Genomic DNA, 25,845 nt, shown 5'->3' with positions numbered 1-25,845 from the left:
GTCTTCCTCCTCTATGTTGAATCGCCGCATCTGGCTCATAGCGTCGCATTTTCAGCGCAGTCTAAGAAACACTAGGGTATTTAGAATTACGTATACGTGTATTTTCTATTAAAGGGACACACCACCTAATACTTACGTATTGATGTTGCGCCTCAGATATGCGTAATATTTGCTTTTTGATCGACAATGTCCACAGGCATGAACGCCGCTGCCAGTTCAAGATGGCTAGGCGTTCAGCAAGTGCTTAAACTTTGGCCGGGTGGCTGAATCGTGTGACAGACCGACAGACAGACAGACAGACAGACAGACAGACAGACAGACAGACAGACAGACAGACAGACAGACAGACAGACAGACAGACAGACAGACATTTCTGCGTGGAAGTATCCCAAGAAAGACTATCGCCTTTAAAAATGCACTGTGAAAGAATATTTCAGAGCAAAATAAGCTCCAGAAGTCGCCTGCTATAAACCCCGCCCACCGCCTGCGATCGCCATTTTGTTATGGCGTGTGTGACGTCATGTGCTGCGTCATGTGTCGTCTTCTGCGAAAGTTTCAGCCGTTGCAAATCGCACAATTTCGATGCCAAGCTGAACAAATCTGAAATAGCTCGATTGAACGCGCAGTTGAGCACGGAACAAAATCGTTCGCCGGAACGCAGACGCTCGCACAACAAGCAGCTTGTTACGTCACGGTTCGCGAGTGCGCCAGTGTAGCTAGATTCTCAGGACGCTCGCAACACAGATTACGATCGATAATTGGGTGTCATGTCCCCTTTAATACAAGCTAGCTCAAGCTGTCAATATAGTGCAAGAATTTTCCGTTCGATCATTCGATTCTATTTCTTTCTTAGCCGCAGTTCACTGCTGGCCAATCCCGCAATAACATAGTCGGGATGCCACTTAGACTGTAAAGTGTGTGTGGACAACTATATATAGCTATGATGACTGAATACTGTTCATTCATTCATTCGTTCATTCACTAAGGCGAAAGCCTTAGACCACTCATGAGAACGGTCTCTCAGCGACAAGCCTGCGTGTGTTACAAAAATTAATATGACCACACGCGCGCCTCGTGGCTCGAGGCGCGCGACATGCGCGTTCACTTCGTCCTTGCGTTGTTCGCGCGAGTAAAAAATTTTAAAAAGCGGCGTTCGCGTCACTCTGCCTAAAGTCACATGACCACCCACTTGGTGAACTTTGGTGATACGTTCAGCGGTGAAGATGACGCAAGCGCAGTTCGCGACATGTGAAGCATCTGCACGCACCTTATACGCACACCGACGCGCTGACGCAAAAAGTGAAGAAACGGGAAACGGGGGGGGGGGGGGGGGAAGTGGTACGTGCGGCAAAAAGAAAAAACGAAAAGGGAAAGCAGACCTACGCTTCTAAAAGCGTGCGCGGGAAACTAGGCGGAGTGGCGCAGCTCGGGGCCAAGCACAGCGCGATGCGAGCTGCCGGACCCTCGCTGTGTAGTATACGTATATATACGAGTGCGCGCGCGAGAGGCGCAGCCGCGCCGCGAGGAAAACTCGAGTCACGCGCAGCCAATGCGTAGTGGCTCTGTCCGTATGCCGGCGGCGAGCGCTATTAGGCTGCCGAGCGGCTCGCCGGCTGTAGGTTCGCACAGCGCGCGCGCCCGGAGCCGGCTCGTTGCTGGTCACGCGCCGCTTCGAACTGCTAGGCTGCCTACCCTTGCTGCTTTTTTGTCGCCCGGCCTGCAGGCGAAGCACTTTACCTTTTCCCGTACGTTCCGTTACCAGCGCATTTCTGTCTTTTTGTTGCGCTCTCTCCTTTCTTGCCCCCCTAACACGTCTTCTTTCCAACGCAGTCGCTATTCTTATTCTCTTTATTTTCTCGTTCGTCTGTGACACGTGTTCAGCAGTGTTGCTCGTAGTGAATTCCATCAAGACGTCGTTGCTGCTTTCCAAAAATAGACTCCCCGGGTATGCCTTACGCTGAAACTGCAAAAGTGACGAGCCGCGCGCTCTTCTTTTTCGGAAATAATAATAAAAAAACACTTCTGAAATAGTCGACTGCGACGAGACGTCGCGCGCGTTACGACGCCTCCGCACTCGCGGTTGCTGTGCGTTGCTCTCTCAGAGAGCCGTAACGCCAACTTCAAAACTAGCCCGTTTTGTCCGCGATAGCAGAATAAGATCGCTTAAAACGCATAGCAAAGCGAACGACGTTCTGAAAGCCGTCTTTAGTGGCACTCTAATGTGCTCGTTCGTTTGTTGTGGGTTCTCTGATCTATAAGTGTATGCCCCGGCGCATCGAACCCCATAGGAATTATGAACGAGATCGCGGTTATTTGAAGGAGTGCTTGGTGCATGCCATCTCTATGCGTTACCAGGGGTATTCTCGTGCTCGAGCATACGCACGTCACCACTAGTGCGCCAGTATGCCCAGGCTTACCGGAAAAGCTCACACGTCGTTTTTATACGCAGTGCATGAGTAATACAGTAGACCGCTGCGATTCCGATCACGTACTGAATGTGCCTTAAGAAGACTTCGTTGGATAAATAAAGCATTGCATTTCAGTTTGGTTCCATATATCGAGCGGACTATTTTCTGTGTTTCACGTATGGAACAATCTTATGGTGGAGATAAATTAGCGTAATTGTAAGAACGACAATGTTACGTTAAAGGACACACCGTTTCAGTTTAACAAGAAAAAAAGAGCAAGATTTAAGAAAAAGTTAAGGCAGCTTAATTCTCACTAGTGGTGCCAAGCCTATTTCTTTCTTTCTCTCTCTCTATATATATTTCTTCATCTTTCTCGGTATTTCTACCTTTCTTTCTCTATCTTCCCATTCTTCCTCTCTATCTGTGTTTCTCACGTCCTTTTTCTTTCTATCTCTTTCGCTCGCTCTCTATTTCTTTCCCTCTCTCTCTTTCTTTCTATGGTATGCATTACTCTCTCCTCTCCTCCTTTCCCACCTCTTCACCCTGACTTCCCTTTCCCACCCACTTGCTACACTATATTATACAAGGCTATGTTATGCTCTGCTAGCGTGCCTGGATAGCCGAGTGGTTACGATGCTCGCCTTCGGATTGCGGGAACGCGGATTCGAATCCCGCCTCGTCAAGAATGCTTTACGCCAAGAATTTCTCTCTTTCTCTTTCTGTCTCTTCCTTTCTCTCTCTCTCTGTACTCGTTCTCTCACCCATCAGAGTTATTTTTTCATCAGGTTAATCTCGCCTATCATCAGGGTTCCCCGCGCCGGGGAAATTGGCGCACGTGCACTGGGAGCGAAGCAGACGATAAAGAAGAGGTCGAAGAGGGAGAAGAAGACGAAGATAGCGCGTCCCGGTTCATGATGATAATTATCTGTCGACGCGAAGTGGCATTAACGACGCTGAGTTGGGAACAGCTTGTTTGTATCCACGTGTCTGTGGTACGTTTTACGCGCAGCGTCTTCATAAAATAGGGAGTTTTCGAATAGGGGCCCCAAAGAAATAGCTTCTTGGACGCTGCGCATGCGCGAGACCGTGGGTATTGCGTTAGGGACGCTATTTCTCGAATTTAGCGGGAGCCCCAAAGCCTGCCCTAAAACCTTTGCGTCAAACAAACATGACGGCACCCACTAAAGCGACAGCACTTGGCCAAGACTAGAGTGATCTAGAATAGGGGGAGTGTCCAAAGCGCCGCAGACCCTATTCGAAAACTCTTAGCTCCTGCCTGACTCAAAGCAACCTATTCGGAAATTCCCTAATAATAATATCTGGGGTTTAACGTCCCAAAACCACGATATGATTATGAGGGACGCCGTAGTGGAGGGCTCCGGAAATTTCGACCACTTGGGGTTCTTTAACGTGCAACTAAATCTTAGTACACGGGCCTCAAACATTTTCACCGTCAACGAAAATGCAGCCGCCGCTGCCGGCATTCCATCCCTCGACCTTCGGGTGAGCAGTCGAGCGCCATAACCACTAGACCACCGTGGTGTGGCGTCTTCATTAAATATTTCTGCCGGTTAATTCAGAAGCGAAACTGACGGCAGGAATAATTGCGACTTAATATATATATATATATATATATATATATATATATATATATATATATATATATATATATATATATATATATATATAATATATATATATATATATATATATATATATATATATATATATATATATATATATATATATATATATATATATATATATAAGGAAGAGAGAGCTTGGGAGGGAAGGAGGGACAGCTGCTTGGGCATGTGCTAGCTGATGTCTTGGTGAGTAGATACTTGGATCATTGGGGATGTGTGTGCCACTGGGTATGCGCCCATCCAACCGGATTCTCCAAAATAAATTTGCCACAGCGACGCACGAGGTCTATGCAGCCTCGAATGTACTTAAATACCTGCCGCGTACTTCTCTGTGCATACACCTCTCATGAAAAGTTTTCGCTCACCAAGCATCACGTACATCGTCTTTGTCTTCGAGACGCAGAAGCTGCAACAGTTTTAGCAGGTGACGAGGCTATATTCATGTCACCCGGGCGGTTGCTGCTCAACCACTCCTGCCGCTAACCTAAGCTTCCCATTATTCAGATTCGAATATTGCCTCATATCTATGTCTTTCTCTTTTTTGCATCTGCCACGAGAGTTAGCAACTTCAACTACAGTTATGAAGGGCCAAGAGAAACAAGCAAAATAAAGGGGCAGGGCAATTCACCGAACGCACATCCGATCTGGCACGCTGCGCTTGGAGAATGCAATAATATAGAGATGAAAAGATGAAAAAATAACTAAAAGGCACCACCTTCGCGCGCACATTAAGGTGCCCACCGAGTCTATAAACGGTCGCAGAGATCTGTCTGCTCGAGGCTGGTATGTACAGACTAGAAACCACTGAGGTAGCTTCCTGCGTCAGCGACGCACACGAACGTGATCCAAGAATCTTGATTTCTGAAAACGATCCCGAGGGCAGCCGGCTTGATGATGAGGGGTGACGCTAGACAACGGAGCGGAAACAAAAACTACACTAACGGGCTCAATAGTCCCTTCGCTCCTGCGAGAACTTCCGCCAATAAGCTCGTGGCCCGCACAAACGAGGAAAGGCTAATTCTTCATAAATGCTGTAAGGGGGTCAGAGGAATAAGTTAAATGCTGCGATAGGGAGTGTGTATATCCCAGATGATTTCTGAAAAATAGCCTCGTAAATAGTTTTGTCAGACTTATAATCGCAGTTTCCTTGTGGACTAAAATAGTATATTTAGCGGAAAAAAGTTATTATCCTATCGTTGAAGCTTATAGCTACATTCCAAACACTACGTGTAACTGCGAAAGGTAAACACGCCGACGGGCCTTCACTGGACGCACTGTCCCACATATCAGCTCACATTCGCATATTTCACTTTACCCGCAGGAGTGGCTTGAATCTTTGCAACAACTGTATATTCTGTGCCCTAAAATATCATGTTCAAGAAGCTTTTAGTAGAACAAGAATAAGGGAATTTGGCGCTGAGAATAACAGTGGGTAAATTTTCGTAAGCGACTCGGTTATTGATCCTTCACGTTGACAACGTTAAAGAACCCCAGGTGGTCGTAATTTCCGAAGCCGTCCACTGCGGCGTCTCTAATAATCATAATAATCATAGCGTTGTTCTGGGACGTAAAATCCCAATGATAATTATTATTATTCAGGCTGGTAATGCCACCCTCAGGGCACTTCTCATTCTCTTCAGAACAAAGGCTCGATAAATGAAGTAGCTGGGTAAATGAACCGCTGAAGCGAATCTGTGGAAATCGAGCAGAGCAGGTAAAGACACAAAAGTATTGGCACCTACAAATGAGATATTCCGAATGAAACCATGCACCTAACACTTTTATTTCGCCTTCTTTACCTCGTGCCGGTCTTCGTGGACTAAGAGGGAAAAAAAGGGGGGGGGGTAGTAATCCGCGCAAGAAGTGGTTTAATGTGTGGCTTCAGTTAATTGCGGAAAGATACGCACCGCCTTTTACTATAACTTAATATATTCAGCGCTGGAGCAAAAGAGGAAAAAAAAAAGAGTGCCAGCGCTTAAATTCCTGCAAACCAGAGGGAGCTCGTGGTTATACAAATGACGCTATACGTATACCACACAGCGTTAAAGTCAAGCGCAGGGCAATGAAAGGAGAAGCAAGTGAATCATTCCACTTAATCAATAACTTCCGTTTTTCTTTTCTTTTCTTCCGTGCTACGCGAGAGGAACGCGATAAAACATGCGCTCCCCGCTATCGGGCCGACAGCATCGAGCCACGGGCGCAGAGTAAAGTTAGGAAGGAGAAGGAAAGACCCCAGAAAAAAAAAAAGAAGTAATAATAATAACCGCGAGATAAAAACAAAATTTCTCTCGCAAGGCCCGCGCGGTTGATTGGACGTATTGGACAAGCAATCACCCGTCCAGAAACGGGCGCAATAAATAACAAAATCGCGTTTTCTCCTGGTTTCGCCGTTCTGACATGACGCGGCACGGTTCTCCCTCAATTTTTTTTTTTTCGTTTTATTTCCGAGCAGCGGCCTCCATTTCGCATAGCAAATCGAGCGTAACAGCCGCCGTACCCCTTCCTCTTTCCGCGCCTTTTGCCCCTACAAGCAGGGTTCAAGCCCGCCTCGTGCTTCCTTGGGTTCCGCATGCCAACTAGAAAATACGGCCAGTCCGATCGAGCGCTAGAAGAAGAGCGAGCAGCCAGACCGCAGCGTGCGCCGCTGCAGGCCGCGTGTGTGCGTCTCTATACCATGCGTGCGCGCGCGATCGCGAAATTTACACGGCACAGCCAAAGGGACCGCGCGCATGGCCGACAGGAAGTAAAACATGGATGGGAAAACAAAGCGGGGCTATCCTCTACGGAACGCAAAGGGTGTCTCTTTTTTTCTCTTTTCTTTTTTTCCGCCCCCAGTGCAGGGTGAACTGATCCGTCCGCGTTGAGGCATACGCGCGCGCGGCGGGACCCGGCAGCAGAGGAGGCACCGAGGCCGCTGAGCTCGAAAATAGCGCGCCGTCGCAGCCGCCCGGGCGCGCACGCGCCCGTTTCCAGCTGATGGGGCCGGGACAAGCGGAGCTTGCTCCTTTGCGAGCCTGCCACACCGATGTCGACGGCACACAGCGCTCGCAAAGCGTCGCCGACGCGAGCGCTGCCACGTTTCGCTGGCGCGGCTGCACGGAAAAGTTCGGCGCGACCCAGCGCACTCTGTAGAGGCCGCAAGCATACGGACTTCGCGGGGACACACGGACGCTTCGGGGAAAAAAAGAAAATCAAACGTATCGAATAAAATATTCAAGCCGTATTATCCTATGACTATAATAAGAGACTGGGCCGAAGGTCAATACTTTAGCTGAACCTTTAGAAACGTTTTGGATGGCAGCTGTACATAGGCGCGTCAGGCTGTTGTGTGTGCTTGAAATGTTCTAAATACAAAGGTTGGTTTGCATTTTTTATGCCCTAAAAAGTCTAAAAGGTGTTCCAAAATGTTCTAAATCTCCAAACAAGCAAAAAAAACCAAATTTCGTTGCGTTGATCGTTCAAGTCACCGTGACACTGCGTGGTCATCTTCCTTTGCATTTTAAAACTCTGATCACAAGGTGAATGAAATACATAGTCCAAGTGTGGGCGTCATGTGAGAACAATATTCGCGCGTATTTCGTGCCATAGCGTGCTAAATGATATCACTTTTTTTTTATTTATTTAAGGGACACTACCACGTAGGAACATTGACGTGCTGCTTTCTGTCTGATCACAAGCAATGCCAATGTGTACTCTAGAAGACTACATACGGGCACCCACAGAAACCAGCAGTGAATGCATGCTGTTAATTGGGTTATTTGGGGTGTTCGAACGTGCGACGTTGATCAGTGAACTGTGCAATTGTTTCAATGATAATACTAATCTATTCGTCGTTGCATAAAGACAAGTTCAGCTGAGAAAAAACAAATTAGGTAAAGAAATGGGAGCTTGATTCGTAATACAAGCAATATATATATATATATATATATATATATATATATATATATATATATATATATATATATATATATATATATATATATATATATATATATAGTGTGTTGTGTGTGTGTGTGTGGTGTGTGTGTGTTGTGTGTGTGTGTGTGTGTGTGTGTATGTGTGTGTGTATGTGTGTGTGTGTGTGTGCTTGTGTGTGTGTGTTTCATTACACCTTAAACGACAGTTCATCATGAGCCACAGAAGAATTGAGAAAGCTCAGCGTGTTACACACGTTGTGTTAAAGGCGCTGTGCAGAACTAAATATCGCTCAATAAAGGCGGACAAGAAATATGTAGACAATACTAAAGAGTTCTAAGCGTAAAAGGCAAGTTCAGAATAAAACGGAAAGAACTATATTTGAAGCATGTCAAGGCGAAATCAATAACACTTGGTACAAGAGCAAGCGATCTCCCCAATCGAATATGTAAAGAAAAACACAGGGATTTTTAAGAAGGTGCGGGCATTTCTTTCGCGTTAGCACTGAACAAAAAATAAACTTTCGGGAATTTCTTCAGCGGAAGTACGACGGTTACATACCTCGTCTTCCAAGTGAGGTCTGCACAGAAACATATGAAAATTGCCGAGATGTTCTTTTTCCACTTTCAAATATTTTATAACCGCAGATTGTCCAAAACTCGGCCACCGTGTGGAGTACCTTATTGAGCTAGGAATTCTCGATAAAAATCCACAAAGCTCTGTTTTGTTATTTAGAATCTTTTCTCTGTTTCTTTTTTTTTCTATATTTATGGTTATATTTTTGCTTGTTTGAAGAAAAGAAAAAAGTCGCAGTTTTTTTTTTTTTTTTAGCGTCGAAATACCATGCAGCGCCTGTATTCGTCATGTGCGATGACGCGGATTCAAAACTATCTTTGGATGTGCGTCGTTTCTGCGCAGCAAAAAAATTTTGAAGCTTTAATAGGTTCAGTCCTTGGCTTTGTTTTAAGATGCACTCTACTTCCTACGTTTACATCATTTCCTCATCCTCCTCCTCCTCCATTACTTAACTATTGGCCCGAGCATGCGCTGTCAAAATATGACGTCACGAGAAGCTGGTACGAGAATTTCAGGGTGGCGCCGCCACCACCCATATTTCGGGCTTTCGTCTTTTCTGGCTACAATGTGCGCACCTTGTTGAGAGAAAAAAAAATTATCAGCATAAACTGTATGCAGCTGCATTCGTGACTTGTGGTCATGTGTGTGGTGTGGAAATTATAGATCTTGGATTAATGTCTCGTTCATTGTCGCTGCGAATAAATATCAATCGAAGTTGAAAAACAAGTAAAACGAAATAACTTTGTACGAACAGAGAGCCGTAGTACCGCAAACATTGGGGAATAAGGTAAACTTCACAACGTGCGTAAACGAGCTTTCACAGAGTGTAACAGGGCAGCATGGGAAATCGCCAATAAGAAAATAATCATTGCTGTAATGACTACTATGAGTCGGATATGGCTCTAAAAAATATGGCGTTACGAATTTTCTTATTTAGAGTCATTGCTGTGTTCTTTACGAAAATAAACTGGCGTGACTATAAAATGCCTAAAAACAGCATAGAATTAGGTTGAATGCATTTATTATGGCTGATCGCTTCACCCGTAAGAGTAAGGAGTGCTAGATTCTGCGCACGCAATTGACTTGGATACCGGGGGGGGGGCTTTTGCGCATTCAAAGTGCGACATCCTCCGTTCTTTCATTTGTGTGCCGGTTTTGGTTATTTCCTATACGCCCGGTGGTTTAGGTCCCCTAACATTTACATGGGAAAACCTAAGACTCTAACAGATGGCGTCGCAAGAGTGCCAAGGATAGCGGAGTAAACATAAGAGGCACTTTCTAGGGCTTTATAAACCGAAGCGAACCAGTCTATTATTTTAGTAAGCACTGGTTGATACTAGGCATTGCGTTTGAAACTATTTAAGACACATTGCAAAAAGAGATATAGTAATAATAAGGAGCTCTGATCGATTGGCTTGGCTTCTAACGCAGTGTTTGTTCAATCGGTTTTGGTGCTTGGCTTGGGATTTGTATTTGTTCCTAATACAAATTCCAATTGCTCATTTCGGGTATAAATCGCATAAAAAACATCACACACCGGAGAAAACTATAGAGCAGCTTGACTTCCACTTCTGGCCCTAGAGAATACATCTGGGCTAAATAGAGTAGTGAAATGTTTCAGTAAAACTTAAATTAGGCTAATGATTAATAAAACAGCTATTAGCGTGCTGAGCTATCCGCGATTGAAACTTCTCTCTAGCCTGTCAGAAATGCTAGTGTTGCTGCTGTGGTTACGTATCCTAAGCATAAATAATGAGGCATCAAAGTGGTATCAAATAATATGGGGCTAGAATCTCGAAATCAGGATCTGGCTATGACAAACGCTGCAGTCGAGGGCGGCTGCGGAATAATTTTCACCATCTATGGTCCATTGCGTAGACGCAAAGCCCGTTGAGAAAGCGTTAGCATCGTTTCGTTTCTTTTTCTTTTTATTTATTTATTATTATTTTTTTTTGCGACAGAACAACGCAGGCGCTGAGCTAAACGTGGCCTTTCGCACGTTTGTTCCTAAGAAGCAATGATGTATCTTTAATGGCTTCTCAGAGAACACAAAAGCTGCAGGAAAGGTGGTTAAAACCGCGGCAGCGGAACGGCTACTGCGCTATTGTTCTTCAATCAAAGTTCGATCATGGTTTTCCCTAACCACTATCTCTGTCTCTTTTGGGGAAAAAATGGAGCACGAACATCCAGTCGACACCGGACGGTAGCCTGCGGTCAGTAACGAAATTAACCTTCACATATGTAGCCGAGGCAGCAAAAATGATGGATGAAATCCAAACACAGAAAGAACGTCGAAATAGGGTGAACCAGTTTCGTAAATGGACACACACACACACACACACACACACACACACACACACACACACACATATATATATATATATATATATATATATATATATATATATATATATATAAGACGAGCGCACCAATTAATCCCCGGCGAACGTGGGCAAGTTGCATAGGTCTGAAGCAACGATCCCAGTTGGTCCATCCTGTTTTCATGTAGTTATACCCGATGAGTTAATTCCTTTTTTTTTATTTATCAAAGAACACCAAGGTTAAGCAAAAGAAAAATGGAAAAAGAAATTAATATCTACCGCTGAGTGCAGACGGCAACTTGGTACTCCTTTGGAAAGTGCTGGCACTGTATATGGCTTCACCGTGTATTTGCCAACTAATTGCGTAACGCCCTACACATCAAAAGCTCGAAAGCATCACGGATGCTACTCAGTACATTAGTAAAGGGAATATACTACTGGTAATGCTCTGATATTTTTAGGAATTGTTAGCCTTCGAGCCCGACACGGGACAGAAACAATTTGAACAAGAGAGAAAACGTGCTTGCGCCAGTGTTTAGGTTAACTCGAGGTTGTAGACAGTGCAAAATCTGGCGTAATCTCCCGCCTCTGCACAGTGCTACCATACCTCCTTCAACACGAGCTGGGGCTACGAGGTTGCGTGGTGCCAGTGGGAGGCCTGTTCGAAAAAAACAGAAAGCACCTCCCGAACATAACTCGTTACAAAGTGAAAAAAAAAAAAAATATTGTGTCAGGAAAGATAACGGTGCTTATGCTCTACCTAGAAGTTACGCATACCAATACGGTGATCCGAGTTTGCTCCTATGCCTAGTTGCAATGTTTGAGCGCATGCTCCAGCAGTAAAAGTGAGAAAGAAAAAGGAAAGTTGTAGTGGGGGGGGGGGGGGGGGGGGGGTGGCAGTAGATAAAAGTAGCGTTGTCTAAATATGGCAACTGCTCTGATCGCCATTAATGAGCAAACTTCACCCTTGTTTTGTCGCGAAGTGAGAAAAATTACGGTCCTGTTCATAATACTACGCTATTTATATGGAACAACAAATAATTACGGAAGTGTTTTCGCGAAACTACACCTCACCAGCGCGTAATGGCACGCGGTAATGGCCAATGAACCAGGGTGTCGTTGGTGTACTTTCGGCTCGGCGAGACTGCCAAAGCGGGGGAGTCTCCTCCCTAGCCCGAGGCCACGCACCACTCGGCGGCGAGGCACGAAGCTGAGACAAAGGGGAGCGTTTGAGGGGCGCCTCCGGTGACGAGCAGGTGCAGCGGGAGCCCGTCATTTCGCGCTTGCTCGGTGGAGGCTTGGTTAAATTACGACGACACGGTGCCCACGCGAAAGAAACCCGCGGAGCACTGCTTGCGGCTTTGTTGCTTTTGCTGCTTTCCGGTCAGCGCGCTGCCGCGCACGTTCTATTCGCGGACGTCCGGCGCGCGTCTTTTCTCGTGCCGAGGGGATCGTGCCCCACTGGCTGCATCCCCGCGTCCTCCACGCCCGCGGCGTCACTGGCTGCTCGCGCGATACGCAATGGTCCGCCGCTGCCGCACGCGGTCCATCGCCTCGGCTATACGCGGCGCCTCTTTACGAAAGCGGCCTTCACGCAGCGACGAGCTTCACGCGCGAGCGTCGTCGACGGGTGCTGTCTCTTCTTTGGCTGACTGCTGTGATGCAGACACCCCCCGATTCTCCGCGCTGCCATATATATATATATATATATATATATATATATATATATATATATATATATATATATATATATATATATATATATATATATATATATATATATGGGGGGACAGAGAGAGAGAGCACAGTAGCTCGAGTTTAACGCCGCCGTCTCAACACATTTGATGGCGGCGCTTTACGCGAACGGCACGAACCGACTCAGCGGGTTTTCTCGGCATAAAAGCGGTGTCAGAACGGAGTTGCGGATGCCGTGTTTTCCGCGCTTTGTCTTGTGGAAAAGACATCGTTCTCTAAAGAAGCCACCGATTCCACGCGCCTTTGAGAATTTCCGTAAATAAAATTCTCTAGCCAAAATCACCAGTGCAAAGAAGATCAGAAAGGCCCACGTGCGTAGCGACTGAGTTCTAAGCTGCGTGCCGCGCTGGTATCTGCGGGGAAAAGTAAAACTTGGCCTTGAGAGAACGCGCTAAAGAAAGACGCGCTCAGCTTAGACACTCGACCTTCGTAATGCAGTTCGCACCTGTTTCATTCTTAGCAAGAAATGTGTGCGCGCGTGTTTACGTTTGCGCATAAAAATGCTCGCACGCGCGCACACGTACGTCTGTATACGCTCGTGCCCATGCGCGCGTGTGTCTAGGAGCGGAATACCAGAGAAAATTTGTGTCACGGCGGCGTAAAGTATGTCACATTTTGAGACGCGCTGTCCCCGCCACGCCGGAAGGTTCAGACGTGGCGGCAGGAACGTCTGTCACAACAAAAGAAACTTCAGCGCCACGACATGACACCTTGTCGCAACATATACAAGTTATACTCTCGCAACATCTGTACATGTCATATGTATCCTGTCCTGATGCTGTTGAACGGCTACTCATGTTGGGATGACAAGACATGTGATGTTTCGCGATCAGTCGTCACATTTATTCTTATTCTGCTATATCTTATGTTGCCATTTCGAACCGGTTTCTTCATTCATTTGTTTTATAACCCTGCTTACCATATACAAAAGAAGATAAAAGGCGCGGTTTGCTACCGATGTTAGACATATTTGCAGCGCTCACAACCTTTGCTGTTTCATAGCGTGTGATAAGCTATATCGTCCGCTGTTTACTGTTTGAGTCGGTGATTTTCGCCGTATGTGTTCACCCAGGATAATATGGAATCTAAACGTAATATTCTTTCGTAGTCCTGCGATCTGAAATGGAGACCATTGCAGAACGCAATTTTTATCGTTATGTTTAAAAGATAAACACATGTACGCTACAGAGAACTGAACTGTGGTACTAGTGGCAGCAAGCAAAGAAAAAAATTAATATTGAAAACAAATTGTTTGGAAATGTGTGCGTTTTCCGAATTTCCACTCGTGGACACTCGGATTCGCGCACGACGCGTTCATGTTATTGAGTTTACTCGTCTTCGAGCTGGGCTCTGTGTTTACCTCTAATCTTTTCTTACTCTTTCGTCAAAGAACAACTTTAGGGGATGTCCTAGCTAACGTTAACCAAGTCCTTTTTTTTTCTTTTTTTTTCTTACAACATACGGTCATGAGCCATATTGTATATACGGTAATCAAGCATGTCATCTGTTCCGTCACAAACACATTTTTTTTTTCTACTCATTACTTCGCTAGTAGTTTTTTAACGTTTTACAAACAACAGCTCGTTGAATCTTAGCTCGAACACCCTTTTATGCACTGCTTTATCTGCGAGGCAAAATCAATTTTTGCGTTTGGGTTTCAGCAGCACCGTTTGATAATGATTTCAACCCTCTGTGCGTACAAGTATCGTATATAACATAAGAACGAGGCAATACTGTTTAGTAGATTTCATTAGAGCGGAGCTGTGAATGGCACGCCTCCTTGATTTTGTGGTGTCCGTCCGCGTCCGTCCACGTACAGAAAAAAAAAAAGGAACCCACGTGACCTCCTCCGAGCAAGCGATGACGTTGCATAATGACGTCATAATGTGATGTCGTCACCACGTCACAGATCACCGGAATTTGTGGCGTCGTCATGACACCATCGCGATATCACAAGATGGCGTCATCAACTGACATCATCGATCAGTGAAAGGTGCGCCGATCGCGGAGGCAATGCAACATAACGTAAGGTTCAGAACGCTTTAGTGGAGCGGTACTCGTTTCGTACTCATTTCGCCACGTCATTCGAGTCTAGGCGCTGCGTTGGCGCGGTCGTGCGTGGCACGTATGGGTCGACCGCGCATTGTGAGAACGCCCGAGGAGCAGCGCACTTGTGAAGAACGACGACGAGAACAGAGACGGGAGTGCGCTACGCTCTTCACCCACCTCCACAGACTGGAGTGGCTCTATTTTTTTTTTTTACGAAAATGGGAGCCAAGTATCGAAAGAACTAGTTTCAAGTCTCATGACAGCGTAGGAAACATTTGGAAAGACCTAAAAAGACTGCCTTAGTGTGCACTTTTTGTGGTCCAGAAGCGTAGTTGTATTAAGTTTCTGATAAATTATGCGCTCGCATGTAAAACTGATCAGGATCACTTGTATTTCGCAAGTATTCGTATTTATTACGACGTTTCTCGTGCTTGCTTCTCTTTTCAATTGCTTTCTATGACGCGGCCTCTTCATCTCATTCGTTTTTCTTTTTCTCATTTTTCAGCGTTGGCAGTCACACTCCTGACAATAACGAGCAGTATGATTGCAGGTGAGTCTTTTTCTTCCATTTTAGCATGAAACTAATGCACGGTAAGCCCATCCAATAAGGGCCGAAAAAAAGAAAGATTTTTGTGACCGCGTAATATGGACGATTCTGCAATCAAAACTCTTATAAATGAACGAGTTCCATTAATTTTTACAAGGATAAAAATAAACGGTGAACGAAGCAGTAAAAATAAATTAGAAAATACACGTCAACAGCCTGGTTGGCAAGCTTTGAATAATGAAAACGAAAAAATAAATGAGCTGCTAGTTCTAGAAACTGGAGCAATACCAAAAAGTTACCGCGTCAAGTGAAAGTCCGCAAATGTATTAAGTTTACCCTGTTACACAGCGTTACTCTCGAGGACCCAGTCAAGCACATCATGAGAGCGCCTGCACACTGTGACTAAGTTCCGTCTCAACGTCATGCTTCCAGCTGTTATGAACAGTTTTAGTATAAGAGCTTTATTTTTGCTTATTTTTCGGATATGGGCCCTGCAAAACTGCCAGAAATTCAGGTGTATGCACTTCATGTGTTCACACAGTTAAAGGGGCTCTGCAACACTTTTTCAGCATGGTCAGAAAACGCTGCCGATCGATAGTTGAGGCTCCCGAGAGCACGCGAGCCAAACATTATAGCATAGCACGTGGCTTGGAACTTACAATTAATTCCCCAAGTAAGACCGAAAGAGTAAGTAAGCTCGCGCTCCAAGTTTCTTAAGACGTAATTTTCCAAGTCAGCTAAAAATCACTCCCTCTTCTCTCTACAAATGATATCACATACCCAAAATACTGCGCCATATATATACCCAACGTCACCGCCTTTGGCTGATTTGAGCATCGTAAGCTGCATAGTTTCCGTGGCCGCCGCGGGATGCCGCCACGTGCCCACGCGCGCGCTCGCGATCACACTGAAAGTAAGCCGTGCGTTCGAGGGGGAAAAAAAAAAAGAGAAATTGCTCAGGGTGATGACGCGCGCGGACGAAGGGCCGCATCTTCTTGCCCCCTTGTCACCTCCCTTCCTGCGTAGCTTTCATCGCACTCGCTGGTACGAGAGAAGAGAGAGAGAGAGCGCTTGGAGCGTGCGACGAACCGCTGTAACTCCGCTCGTACTTGACGGATTCTAATAATTTTTGCGGCATGTCATTCGCGAAGCGGCATGCGCTAATGGGGAGACTATTCCATTATAACTCAGAAAAGTGCTGCGGGGCCCCTTTAATAATACCATAACCCTTTGTAGGCAAACACGCACTGAAGCTTGCACGCTTCCATGCAGCCATGCGCGTACACTTTTCGCACAATTGCCGTAAATGTATCGTCTATTTATAACGTTTCATAAGATTATTGTGGTGCGCCAAAGAATACGCTGTTGTCATTACAGCAATGGTGACAAAGCATACGCGCCGCGTTGTTCTCTTCTCTTTCCAAGTACCTTATGCACTGGCAATTTCATTTGACATAACAATGTGGTTACAAATTTCTTACACTCTACGCCAACACCAGAGTTCCATTTTTTTTTTCACGTACCCGCAACGTAGACCATTTTAGATTGACATTTAAGCCACTTTATAGCTTCTGCTGCCACTTACAGCACAGAAGCCCTTCCTTGTTTTAAATCAAAGAACCTGTGAATTGCACTGCCGCATAATTACTTGCGCAACCAGCACAAAGACATACATAGAGAACGGCATAAGATAGTGCACTTTGCATGTGACTTGCTGTTAACACCCATTGCCTTTAGACTCGCTGGACTACCAGTTTGTGTATAGGTCGCCATAGGTGTATGTGCAGATGGTGTGTGTGTGTGTGTGTTTTCTATTGCTCAGTTTATCCAATTTCTCAGCAAACACCTAGCACTTAAGCTCGTCGCCCATGCTCTAATGACTGGATTCTCATTAAAAACAATATTTTCATGCTCCAGTATCACCAAGGTGTACAATAAGACCATCTAGAACTTAGAGCACTGCACCTATATTGGTTGTTTCGAGTGTACCCCTTCTAACAGCCACGTGAAACGACAGTGCGATAAACGGTATAAGCAAACAAATATGTCGAGATCCTTTTCTGCCAAAAGCCCGACTCAGCGCTGCCAGGCATAAACGCTTTCTTTGGTGCGCGAGCAATGCTGTGCCACGAGAGAAATGAGGCGCAGACAATGCGAGGAAGAGGGGGCCATTAGAGTGCACGCAACTTTGATGGTACAAAAGAAAGCGCAGCGTCGGGCTGTCGGCCTCAGGAAGAAAACAATTCTGTTTTGTTTTTTCGCATTCTTACCTCTCACGCATTTGAATAATTTATACGATTGTCAATACGACTGCGGTATCGTATATTTTGTCCATCGATCATAAAAAGAAGACTCTACGAGAACTGCGCGGGTTCCGTTATTCTCTCTGAGACCGCTGGAAGTACGAGCTATCCAAATTAAGAAGTGCGCCGCTTCTTCGTATGCAAAGCTCCCGCTGTTCCATTATTTCTGTGGGGTGCCCAGAGAATTCTATATAGCAAGATCCTGAATAGGGTTATTGAGACCCGCAAGGCCCAGAAAGCCTTTCCATCCTTGCTTTTTTTTTCTTCTTCTTTTTTGCGCGTGCAATTGTGCGGAGGTGACACAGAGAAACAGACAGAAGCGAGATCGTAATTACTGTCTCATTCCTGTTTCTAAAAAAAAAAAAAGCAGCAAGGATGCGGGAACGCAGCGCGACTATAGATTCTCGGAAGGAATCCTGCTCGCGTGTTTAAAGATACGGCAGAATTCAATGTTCCTGCAGCTTGTGGAGTGAGAAAAAAAAATTATAACCGTTCTAATCGCTGATAACAAGGAGCAAACGACATTCTGTAGTTCCGAATAAGTTGGTAACAGATTCGGAGGAGCAGAAACAAGCGAGCACGGAGCCTCTACCGGGGAACCCCGTACACGCAGCTAAATAGAAGCAGTTATAGAAGCCCGGTGGTCACGGTGGCGACACATTCCTGGCCGTACGCTGAAACGGCCGATGTCGCTCAGACATCTGCGGGTCTAATGTGAACGGTCGGGGACGGCGAGCCCCGTCTGTTCGATAAGGGGTCGATGCACAAGGCACCCCGAATGTCCGACGCTGCTGCTGCTGCTGCTGCTGCTGCTGCTGCTGCAACCGTTGTGCGGGCACGCGAGATAACGAACGGCCTCCAATGTGCCGTCTATTCGTAATGAGGGGCGCTGTGCATATATGGAGGGAAGATGACAATGTCCCGGGCGTATCGCGCGCACCGTTTATTACGGCGTGGATGATGATTCTGCGCGGAGTGATACCCTCCTCGGCGGGGGAAACACGGCACCCCGACCGTCTGGTCTCGTTTGCTGCGCCTCATTCATGACGGTTAGGGCGGGGGAAAAAGGGCCGAAATGGAAGGAACGTCCGCGTCCACCCTTTTTGCTACGATCCGATTCGGGAATTTCGCTGCGATCTATGAAAGGAAATTCTCGCGACGAACTTATACGCGCTGCACTTTAAAAGATGAAAGCACGCATGCACGCATGCATACGCGTGTGCTTACGTGTGCGCGCACGCAGAAACACTCACATACAGACATCCGCAGACAGACAGACACACGCGCGCGCATGCAAAAGCTGCTTCCTACGTTGCTATAGCCAACAAAGTTGACAGCTATTTCTGCAGCGAGAGGCGGTAAACTGTACCACCAGTCCCGACAGTACTTTCCAAGGCTGCCGTTAGGCGGCCTGCAAGGATGGCATATGTAGTAATTTGTGGTGTGATAACAAGAAAACTGTGCGCTTGAGTCTACACGTCGCACCCATGCTAGGAATACAATTGTGGTTATACGACGCAGTAGTGGAACTACTTCAATGCGGGTAAGTTTGATCACCCGAAAAAGCTAAATAATTTCACGTGGGATGCGCTTGTCTAAACCCGCTAGAGCTCAGTCTGTTCTTAATCTCGTATACTGTGAGCCTGTAACGCGACTCTTGCGTATTTGCGTTAACTATAACCGGATACCAAGAGTTACTATAACGGAGTTGAACCTCAGTCGAAAGAACCGAGGAGGTGGCTGCAAGGCATTGCCTGGTAGCCATTCCCCATTAAAACAAATTGGCTAAATAAAGTTGTCTTAATATAACGAAGTTTTGTTCGGTTGGGTTGAATTCATGTGCTGTGGAGCACTTAAGATCTGACTAAAAAAAAAAAATGCCGCTAGGCACCATATACCATGCTCATTTCAGAGAATCACGTGGTTTGGAACCGGCTGCTCATGCTTCTTGCTCTGCACTTTCGAGACGCCGTTATTTCTCAGAGATTCCGTCCTATATCGGGTGAGCCTCAGATCCGTAGATCTGCACAGCGACTGCGGGTCACTCATGAACGGACTTTGAGCTCCAGTTTATTTCACATTTGGCCTGTATTCACAAGAAAGTTCATAAAATATATGTAGAACTGCAAGCAAGAACAGGCGCAGTTAGGCACTGTCGTTGTGCTATAGGCATACTGCTACCGAGGGCAGCCACCCAATGGCAAATGAATCCTACAAACGGTAAGTTGCGTGGATTCTGCTCCTTATTAGATAAGCAACGCATTAAGAGCGCATACAAAATGCAAAATGCTCATGGCAATACACTTATAATCGGTTCTCGGACCTTCGTAGACAGTTAAGTGCTTGCCATACATACGACTTACACGAGCGCATGCAACTTGAACTTAAGTTCATGCTCGCATCCTTTATTATTGTACTTTTTTTATCTTTTAGAAAATTCTGAGGCTCTGTGCACGCACCATTTTTTGCCCTAGTATCTGAGCGTGAACGTAACATTGAGCTCCAGAGCATGCCATGAATCGAAGCCCTGCGTTCTGGACGCAGGTGCAGCATTCCAATCTGGGATGACTTTTTTAAGGCGAAAGCCTTAGATGCCTCATAAACGCAAAAATTGACAGGCGTCTCGCGTCGGCGTCCCACGTCGGCGGCGTCAACACGAGTGATGAAAAATATCATCATCACGCGATTACGTCACCATATGACGTCATCGTGACGTAATTGCGACGTCGCATAACGCGACGTCACTTGGTGACGTCATCACAGGACGTCGTTGTTGGGCCAAAGGTGGGCCGATTCCGGAGGCAGTGCAAAACAAGGTGAGGTGCAGAAAGCTTACAATGCCTCCGATTCTGGGGGCATTGAAAAACCACGTTAGTTGCAGAAAGCTTTCGGAGGGGTGCGCGGGAGGTTCATTACATCGACTTAGAAGGAAAAGATAAAGAAGATGGCTTTCGCCTTCGAGTCGACCGAGGCGGATGCATAGGGGACGCTGTGAGTTTTTTTTTTTTTTTTTTACTTTTCTATCCCCGTGAAACGCCGCCGAGTGGCCAATAATCACGCCGGCAAATTCCTCCTTTTGACGTCAAACGAGCCCGCAGGCTATCGGCGATGCTTCTTATTCGCTTCACAGACTGCATCACTCTCAGCGGGCTCATAGCTAGAGCTCGGAGCATCGCATCGCGGAATAACTTCGGCACAATGTAGGTAAAGTGCGAGTAAACAAATCAAGAGACAACAATAAAACTGTGCTTATATGCCATGCAAAGCTGGCTATGCAGCGTCGGTCCGAAGCACGGTGTGACAAGAAATAACTACGCATTACAGCTCCCTCCGCGATAGTGCCTGGAATGGGACAAAGTGTGCTTCGCATTAATAATAAATCAGCGCTGCGTTACGGGGCGATAAAATAACTGCGAAGGCTAAATCAGCTACTAAGTTTCATTCCTTAAGTCTGCTGTGGCAGCGTCCGCTTCAATCGCTTTCCATGCACTTACGCACGGTAAGGTTTATGCGCTGCCGTACATCTTACTGCGTCAGGGGCGATTAATTTCAGTGAAAGGCGTGAGCGCGAATCTTTCTTCTCTTTCTAAGAGGAAGAGGAACGAAGAGATGACGTGCATCTGACAAACATGAATACCGTCTTCTGTTTAGCACTATGTTGTACTGGGCTTCTCAACGCCCGTCTGTTGCCACCGCGACTCGTTCCCGACTTTTTTCTGAGCAGAATCGCCAGGCATGAAGGACACAACGTGAATCCTGCATCGTTTTCCCGCAGGGATCAAGAGATTAAGGGTGTTATAAACAGTCGAGCGCATACAAAAGGAACAAGCCCGTGGCTTCTTCCGGGACTGATCGAGCCACCGAGCGCTACACAAACCCAATAGTACAGAACGCCGGTCGTCCGACCCGCACCGCGGGTGACACAGGGGCCCGGTCGGTAAGCCAGCCTGTGCCCGAGGCTGGCTGAGCACCGCGCGCAAACAAGTGTGGCCCATAGCTCCGCGGGGAATATTTTTTTCCTTCTTTCTTCACTTCCCGTCGGCATTTTCCAAGAAGAACCAAACACAGAGAACGCGTGAGCCATCGGGGTAGGAGGGGGGTGGGGGGCACAAAAGAAAGGTTGGCGCATCGAGGCAAACCGGTGGCATTGTTTCAGCTTCGTTCAAAGGCACCCAACATAGGGCCGTCAAAGGAGGGTAGGCGCCAGGCAAAAGCTGGCCCAACTATTCGGGAACGAAAATACAAGGAATTGAGCAGCACCTGCCACGAAGGAATCGTTCTTTCCCATGTTCCTCAGCGGCGAGCGAGCGCATGTGTGCTGGCGGTAAAGCGGAGACGGAGCCACCAAAGCAATGACCTTATCCAGCCCCCTACTCTTTCGTCGATCGAGACGCCATCTTAGTGCTTACTGGCGCTATGAAATGCGATCAATTGGCGAGGGAACGCGAACCACTTTCCAAGAGGCCACCAGATGGTGTCGCCCCGCACACATGCCTCAATATGTTGTCCAGGAGGGCCGTGGACAAAAAGAAAAGACCTCGGCGGGAGAAGCTTTCAGCCCCTGCAGCCGTCCGTTACCGCTCTACCGGTGTCTCCTAATGGACTCTTTTTTCTTCTTTTCTCTTTCTTTTTTTGCAACAAGCATTCACGAGTCAACGTAGAGCCATGCAATGCGGCATGAGCGAGTTTTGTTGAAACGAAGGGACTGCCCTTAGCTTCACGCATGCCATAAGTGCAAGCTCTGTCTGCGGGAATGGCGCATATAGCTTACCCATCTCCTAACATGAGGAACTTTGCTGTGATTCAGTGTTTAAGCGGTGTGTTCATTGCGCTCTACGTTTTAAGAACAAGAGAGACACGAAAAAAAGGGGGAAAGGCACGGAGGGTCACCAGAAGCAAACATCGCGTTCGCCACTTTACGCCAAAAGGTGCATACTGCGGAATAATTTAAATTCTCGTCGCACTGAAAAACATTTAGGGCAGATAAATTAATGAATTAAGTTGCACTTAATCACGCTTTACTGTACATTATGCCTGAGGAAATTTTCAGGAATAATATTCAACATCAACATTTGTAATGACGTCGTTTTTCAGCCTTTTAAACGTATTTGCTACATCTATGACTCCGAAAAAAAATCTGAATCATTCCTCATGAAAACGCTTGTGGCGGTGTAAAATGTCGCTTATCTGTTGATGGTGTCCCAGTAAAATGGCGGTGGTATCGTATAACAACCACGCACACTGCATCGCGGTCGCGCCGTTAAGAGCAGAAACATTTATTTATTGAATTAATAAAAAAAGAATGGTCGTTCATCAACCAAGGTAAATGTGATGTACAAGAACAACATTTGCGAACAAACTTGAAACATATAACTGCTAACTGCCTAATTAAACCAAGTTAAACCAAGACCTAATGTATGACATGCGGTGAGATGGTAAAGTCATGTGCGCAAATCATTATAACGCCTAGCAACAGCGAAGCCATTACGCTAGAGTTTCGTGCTTCCTCTTTGGGGGCGATAAATACCGTGACGCACCACGTATTCTGCAGCAAAGACGCATAAGGTCACGGGGAAAATATAGTCGCAGGTTTAAATACTAGGTGTTGTTATACAAGCGAGAAAATATTGAGTGAATATAAAAAAAGTGTGGGCAGTGTGCACTAAGTCGCGCAAAGCTCGGCACAGCGAAGCACAGGCCCGTCGCCGCTCGTACTCCCCGTCGACCGACACGTCTAGCTTCGAGATGCGTGGCTTCTTCCTCGAGAGTACGCAGCCAGGCTATGCAGAGGTTCGGCGCCATGTCTGTATCGGTGGGCGTGGCTTAGCAACTGCGCGCTGCGGCTTGGCTAGGTGGTGCGGTATCTGGTCGCTAGACGACGCGATGCTTGCTTCCAGTTTCTTTCTATCTCTTTTTTCTCTCTCTTCTTCTTCTTTCTTTCTCTTTCGCTGATGTTCTTTCTGTCTTTCTCTTTCTTTCTGCATTTCTCCCTTTCTCATTGTTTCTGTGCTATCCTTTACTCTCTCCCCTCCTCCTTTCCCATCTCCTCACCATCACATCTCTGCTCCTCTCGCTACTTCACTTTCGCACCCCCTTGCTACACTATGCTATACAAGTCTATGCTATGCTCTGCTAGCGTGCCTGGATAGCCGAGTGTTTAGGACGCTCGCCTTCGGACCGAGCGTACGAGGGTTCGAATCCCGCCTCGTGATGAATCTTATTTGGCAAGAATATTCTCTTTCTATTTCTCTATATCTGTCTTGCCGTCTCTCTGTTTGTTTCTCTCTTTCTTTGTCTCCCTCTCTGTACTCTTCTCAGGTAGCCGCACAGTGGCACATACCCGTTAAGATTACGATAGTTTTCTGCGATCGACTCACAAGGAACGATTTGCTAAACAGCTTCGCTGTTAAAAAGCTCTGCTTCGTTCCCCGAAAGTATGGCCCCCTTTACAGCATTCGTAATATTACACGTGCTTGCCGGCGTATTTGTAAATGTGCAGTCGATCTATGGCAGTAACATAATCGTTCGAATATGGCTGCGTCTCCTTAGCATAAAAGTTACGAACGCGGTTCTGCATGTGCCTTCTCTGAAACGATAGTAACGTGTTTAACGTCTTGAAGCTGCACAGCGTGCTACGAGGGACGCCATTGTGGAAGGCTCCAGGTTAGTTTATAACCCTTGACGTTCTTTAACGAGCGCCGAAAGCGCAATACGCAATCTTCTTTTCTTTGCATATAGAGGTCTCACTGAAATACGGGGTCGCCGCGACCAATAATCGAAACTGGAACCTAGTACCCAGCTGCTGACGTGGGCCACGACTACTGAGACAACGCGGCGTGAGGTCGTAAGCTGAGACTCTTACGTTTACTATTTTATGCGTTTGATTCACTTATATTCCGCGACGAGCAGCAGAAAAGTCACTACGCGGCGCGCGCGGAACACACGTTTCAGTATTCGCTTTGTGGCAAATGTCTTCGAAACAAGGCTGGGAAATTAACGATTTGTTATAGCTTACGTCCCAAATTGGTTTTGAACAGTGTGCGCGCACAATAGCGGGCCTTTACAATTGAATTATATTGCTATGGCAGCCTTTCGCCCGGCATCGTTCGACCTTAGCGCGTTCTCGCATCAAATGCTTGCACAATGGACAAATTGCTCATCGTAGCCTCAGTGCCCGGCGAATGAACCTGCGGAACAAATGCGCAATGTCCCTGCTGTCAGGCTAATACATTTATGGAGCAAAGCGTTGCGAACGACTCGCGGGTTACACTAACGAATTTAGCCAAGGCTAAATGCCCGTAAACCGTCCTCGCAACGTGACAACATGAATTGCGCGCACAGCTGTGTGCCTCTTGAAAAGCGCGACCATGCAGAATACTGTGTACAGTGTGGCATGGGCATACTTTCTGTGCGCAGCAAATAATTGAATGAAGCTCGCATGCGCGGCAGCACTGGCGAGAAGCTGCTGAGAGCGGCCCAATGGTCGATCAAAGCGTGTTAGCTATACAGAAAAGCAATTATCATCAGCGGAAGGTTTGTATCATGCGCCGACCGTCGTTGACGTCTGTGAAATGCAAATATGGAAGGCATGCATGAATCAGCCTTGTGCAAGCTCTCCAGCTATCTTTGAACATCGTTAAATTTTACTGCAAAAATATGTGCAGTTCTCAAGGCCCGTTGCATGAAAATTGATCTCGCAAAGTTAATCCGCATGAAAGACGAAGACACAAGAAAACACGCACACGCAGGAACGGCGCCGAGCTACCGACTGGTCCTGTGTGTGTGTGTGTGTGTTTTCTTAGGTCTTGGTCTTTCATGCTGACTAACTTTGCATGATGTCGTACCAGCTTGCTCAGACCAAAGCCCTCCTAAATTTAAATTGATATGAGCAACAGCTTGTCACCTTTAGCATTGACGGCTGCGTTTATTTATTCTGGCGCGACGCGCTATATCGAGCAGATGCCGCAAAAATAGGATTTCAGTAAAAAGAGGACGTTGTAGCGAAGGGAGAGGGAAGATAAGAAAACAAGCAGCGCGAGGTGCAAGGATTAAAAAAAAAACTAAGAGAAATGGAATAAAAGCACCTGCCGAGATAAAATCGCAACCATTTATTCTCTTTAGCACGCACATTATAAAATCGACTTTTTCGCCAATGCCTTCAGCCACCGTTCGGGCCGAGGTATAGTTGCTTCAGTGTGCCATAGTCTTCAGAGTGTTCACAATTGTTTTGTTTCGTTTTTTTAACAAATCGTCCGCCACGAGAAAAAAATTTCTGCGTGCAATGTCGAAATGATGGGCAAAAGGTTCTCATTTACAATAAACATG

At 46.4% G+C, this 25,845-nt stretch overlaps 1 protein-coding gene across 1 annotated transcript in view; it reads left to right on the top strand.

Moving 5' to 3' along the window:
* Positions 1 to 25,845, top strand: part of LOC119372721 (neuropilin and tolloid-like protein 2) — a 333,508-nt gene that overhangs the window by 160,488 nt on the left and 147,175 nt on the right. Inside the window, exon 2 of the mRNA XM_037643153.2 lies at positions 15,176 to 15,220. Coding sequence (XP_037499081.1) covers positions 15,176 to 15,220 — 45 coding nt within the window. The remainder of the gene's footprint in view (positions 1 to 15,175; positions 15,221 to 25,845) is intronic.

This window comes from Rhipicephalus sanguineus, chromosome 1, assembly GCF_013339695.2.
Source record: "Rhipicephalus sanguineus isolate Rsan-2018 chromosome 1, BIME_Rsan_1.4, whole genome shotgun sequence".
Classification (NCBI taxonomy): Eukaryota; Metazoa; Arthropoda; class Arachnida; order Ixodida; family Ixodidae; genus Rhipicephalus; species Rhipicephalus sanguineus.
Note: the sequence above shows the minus strand (reverse complement) of the source record. Positions and strands in the feature narration are given on the sequence as shown.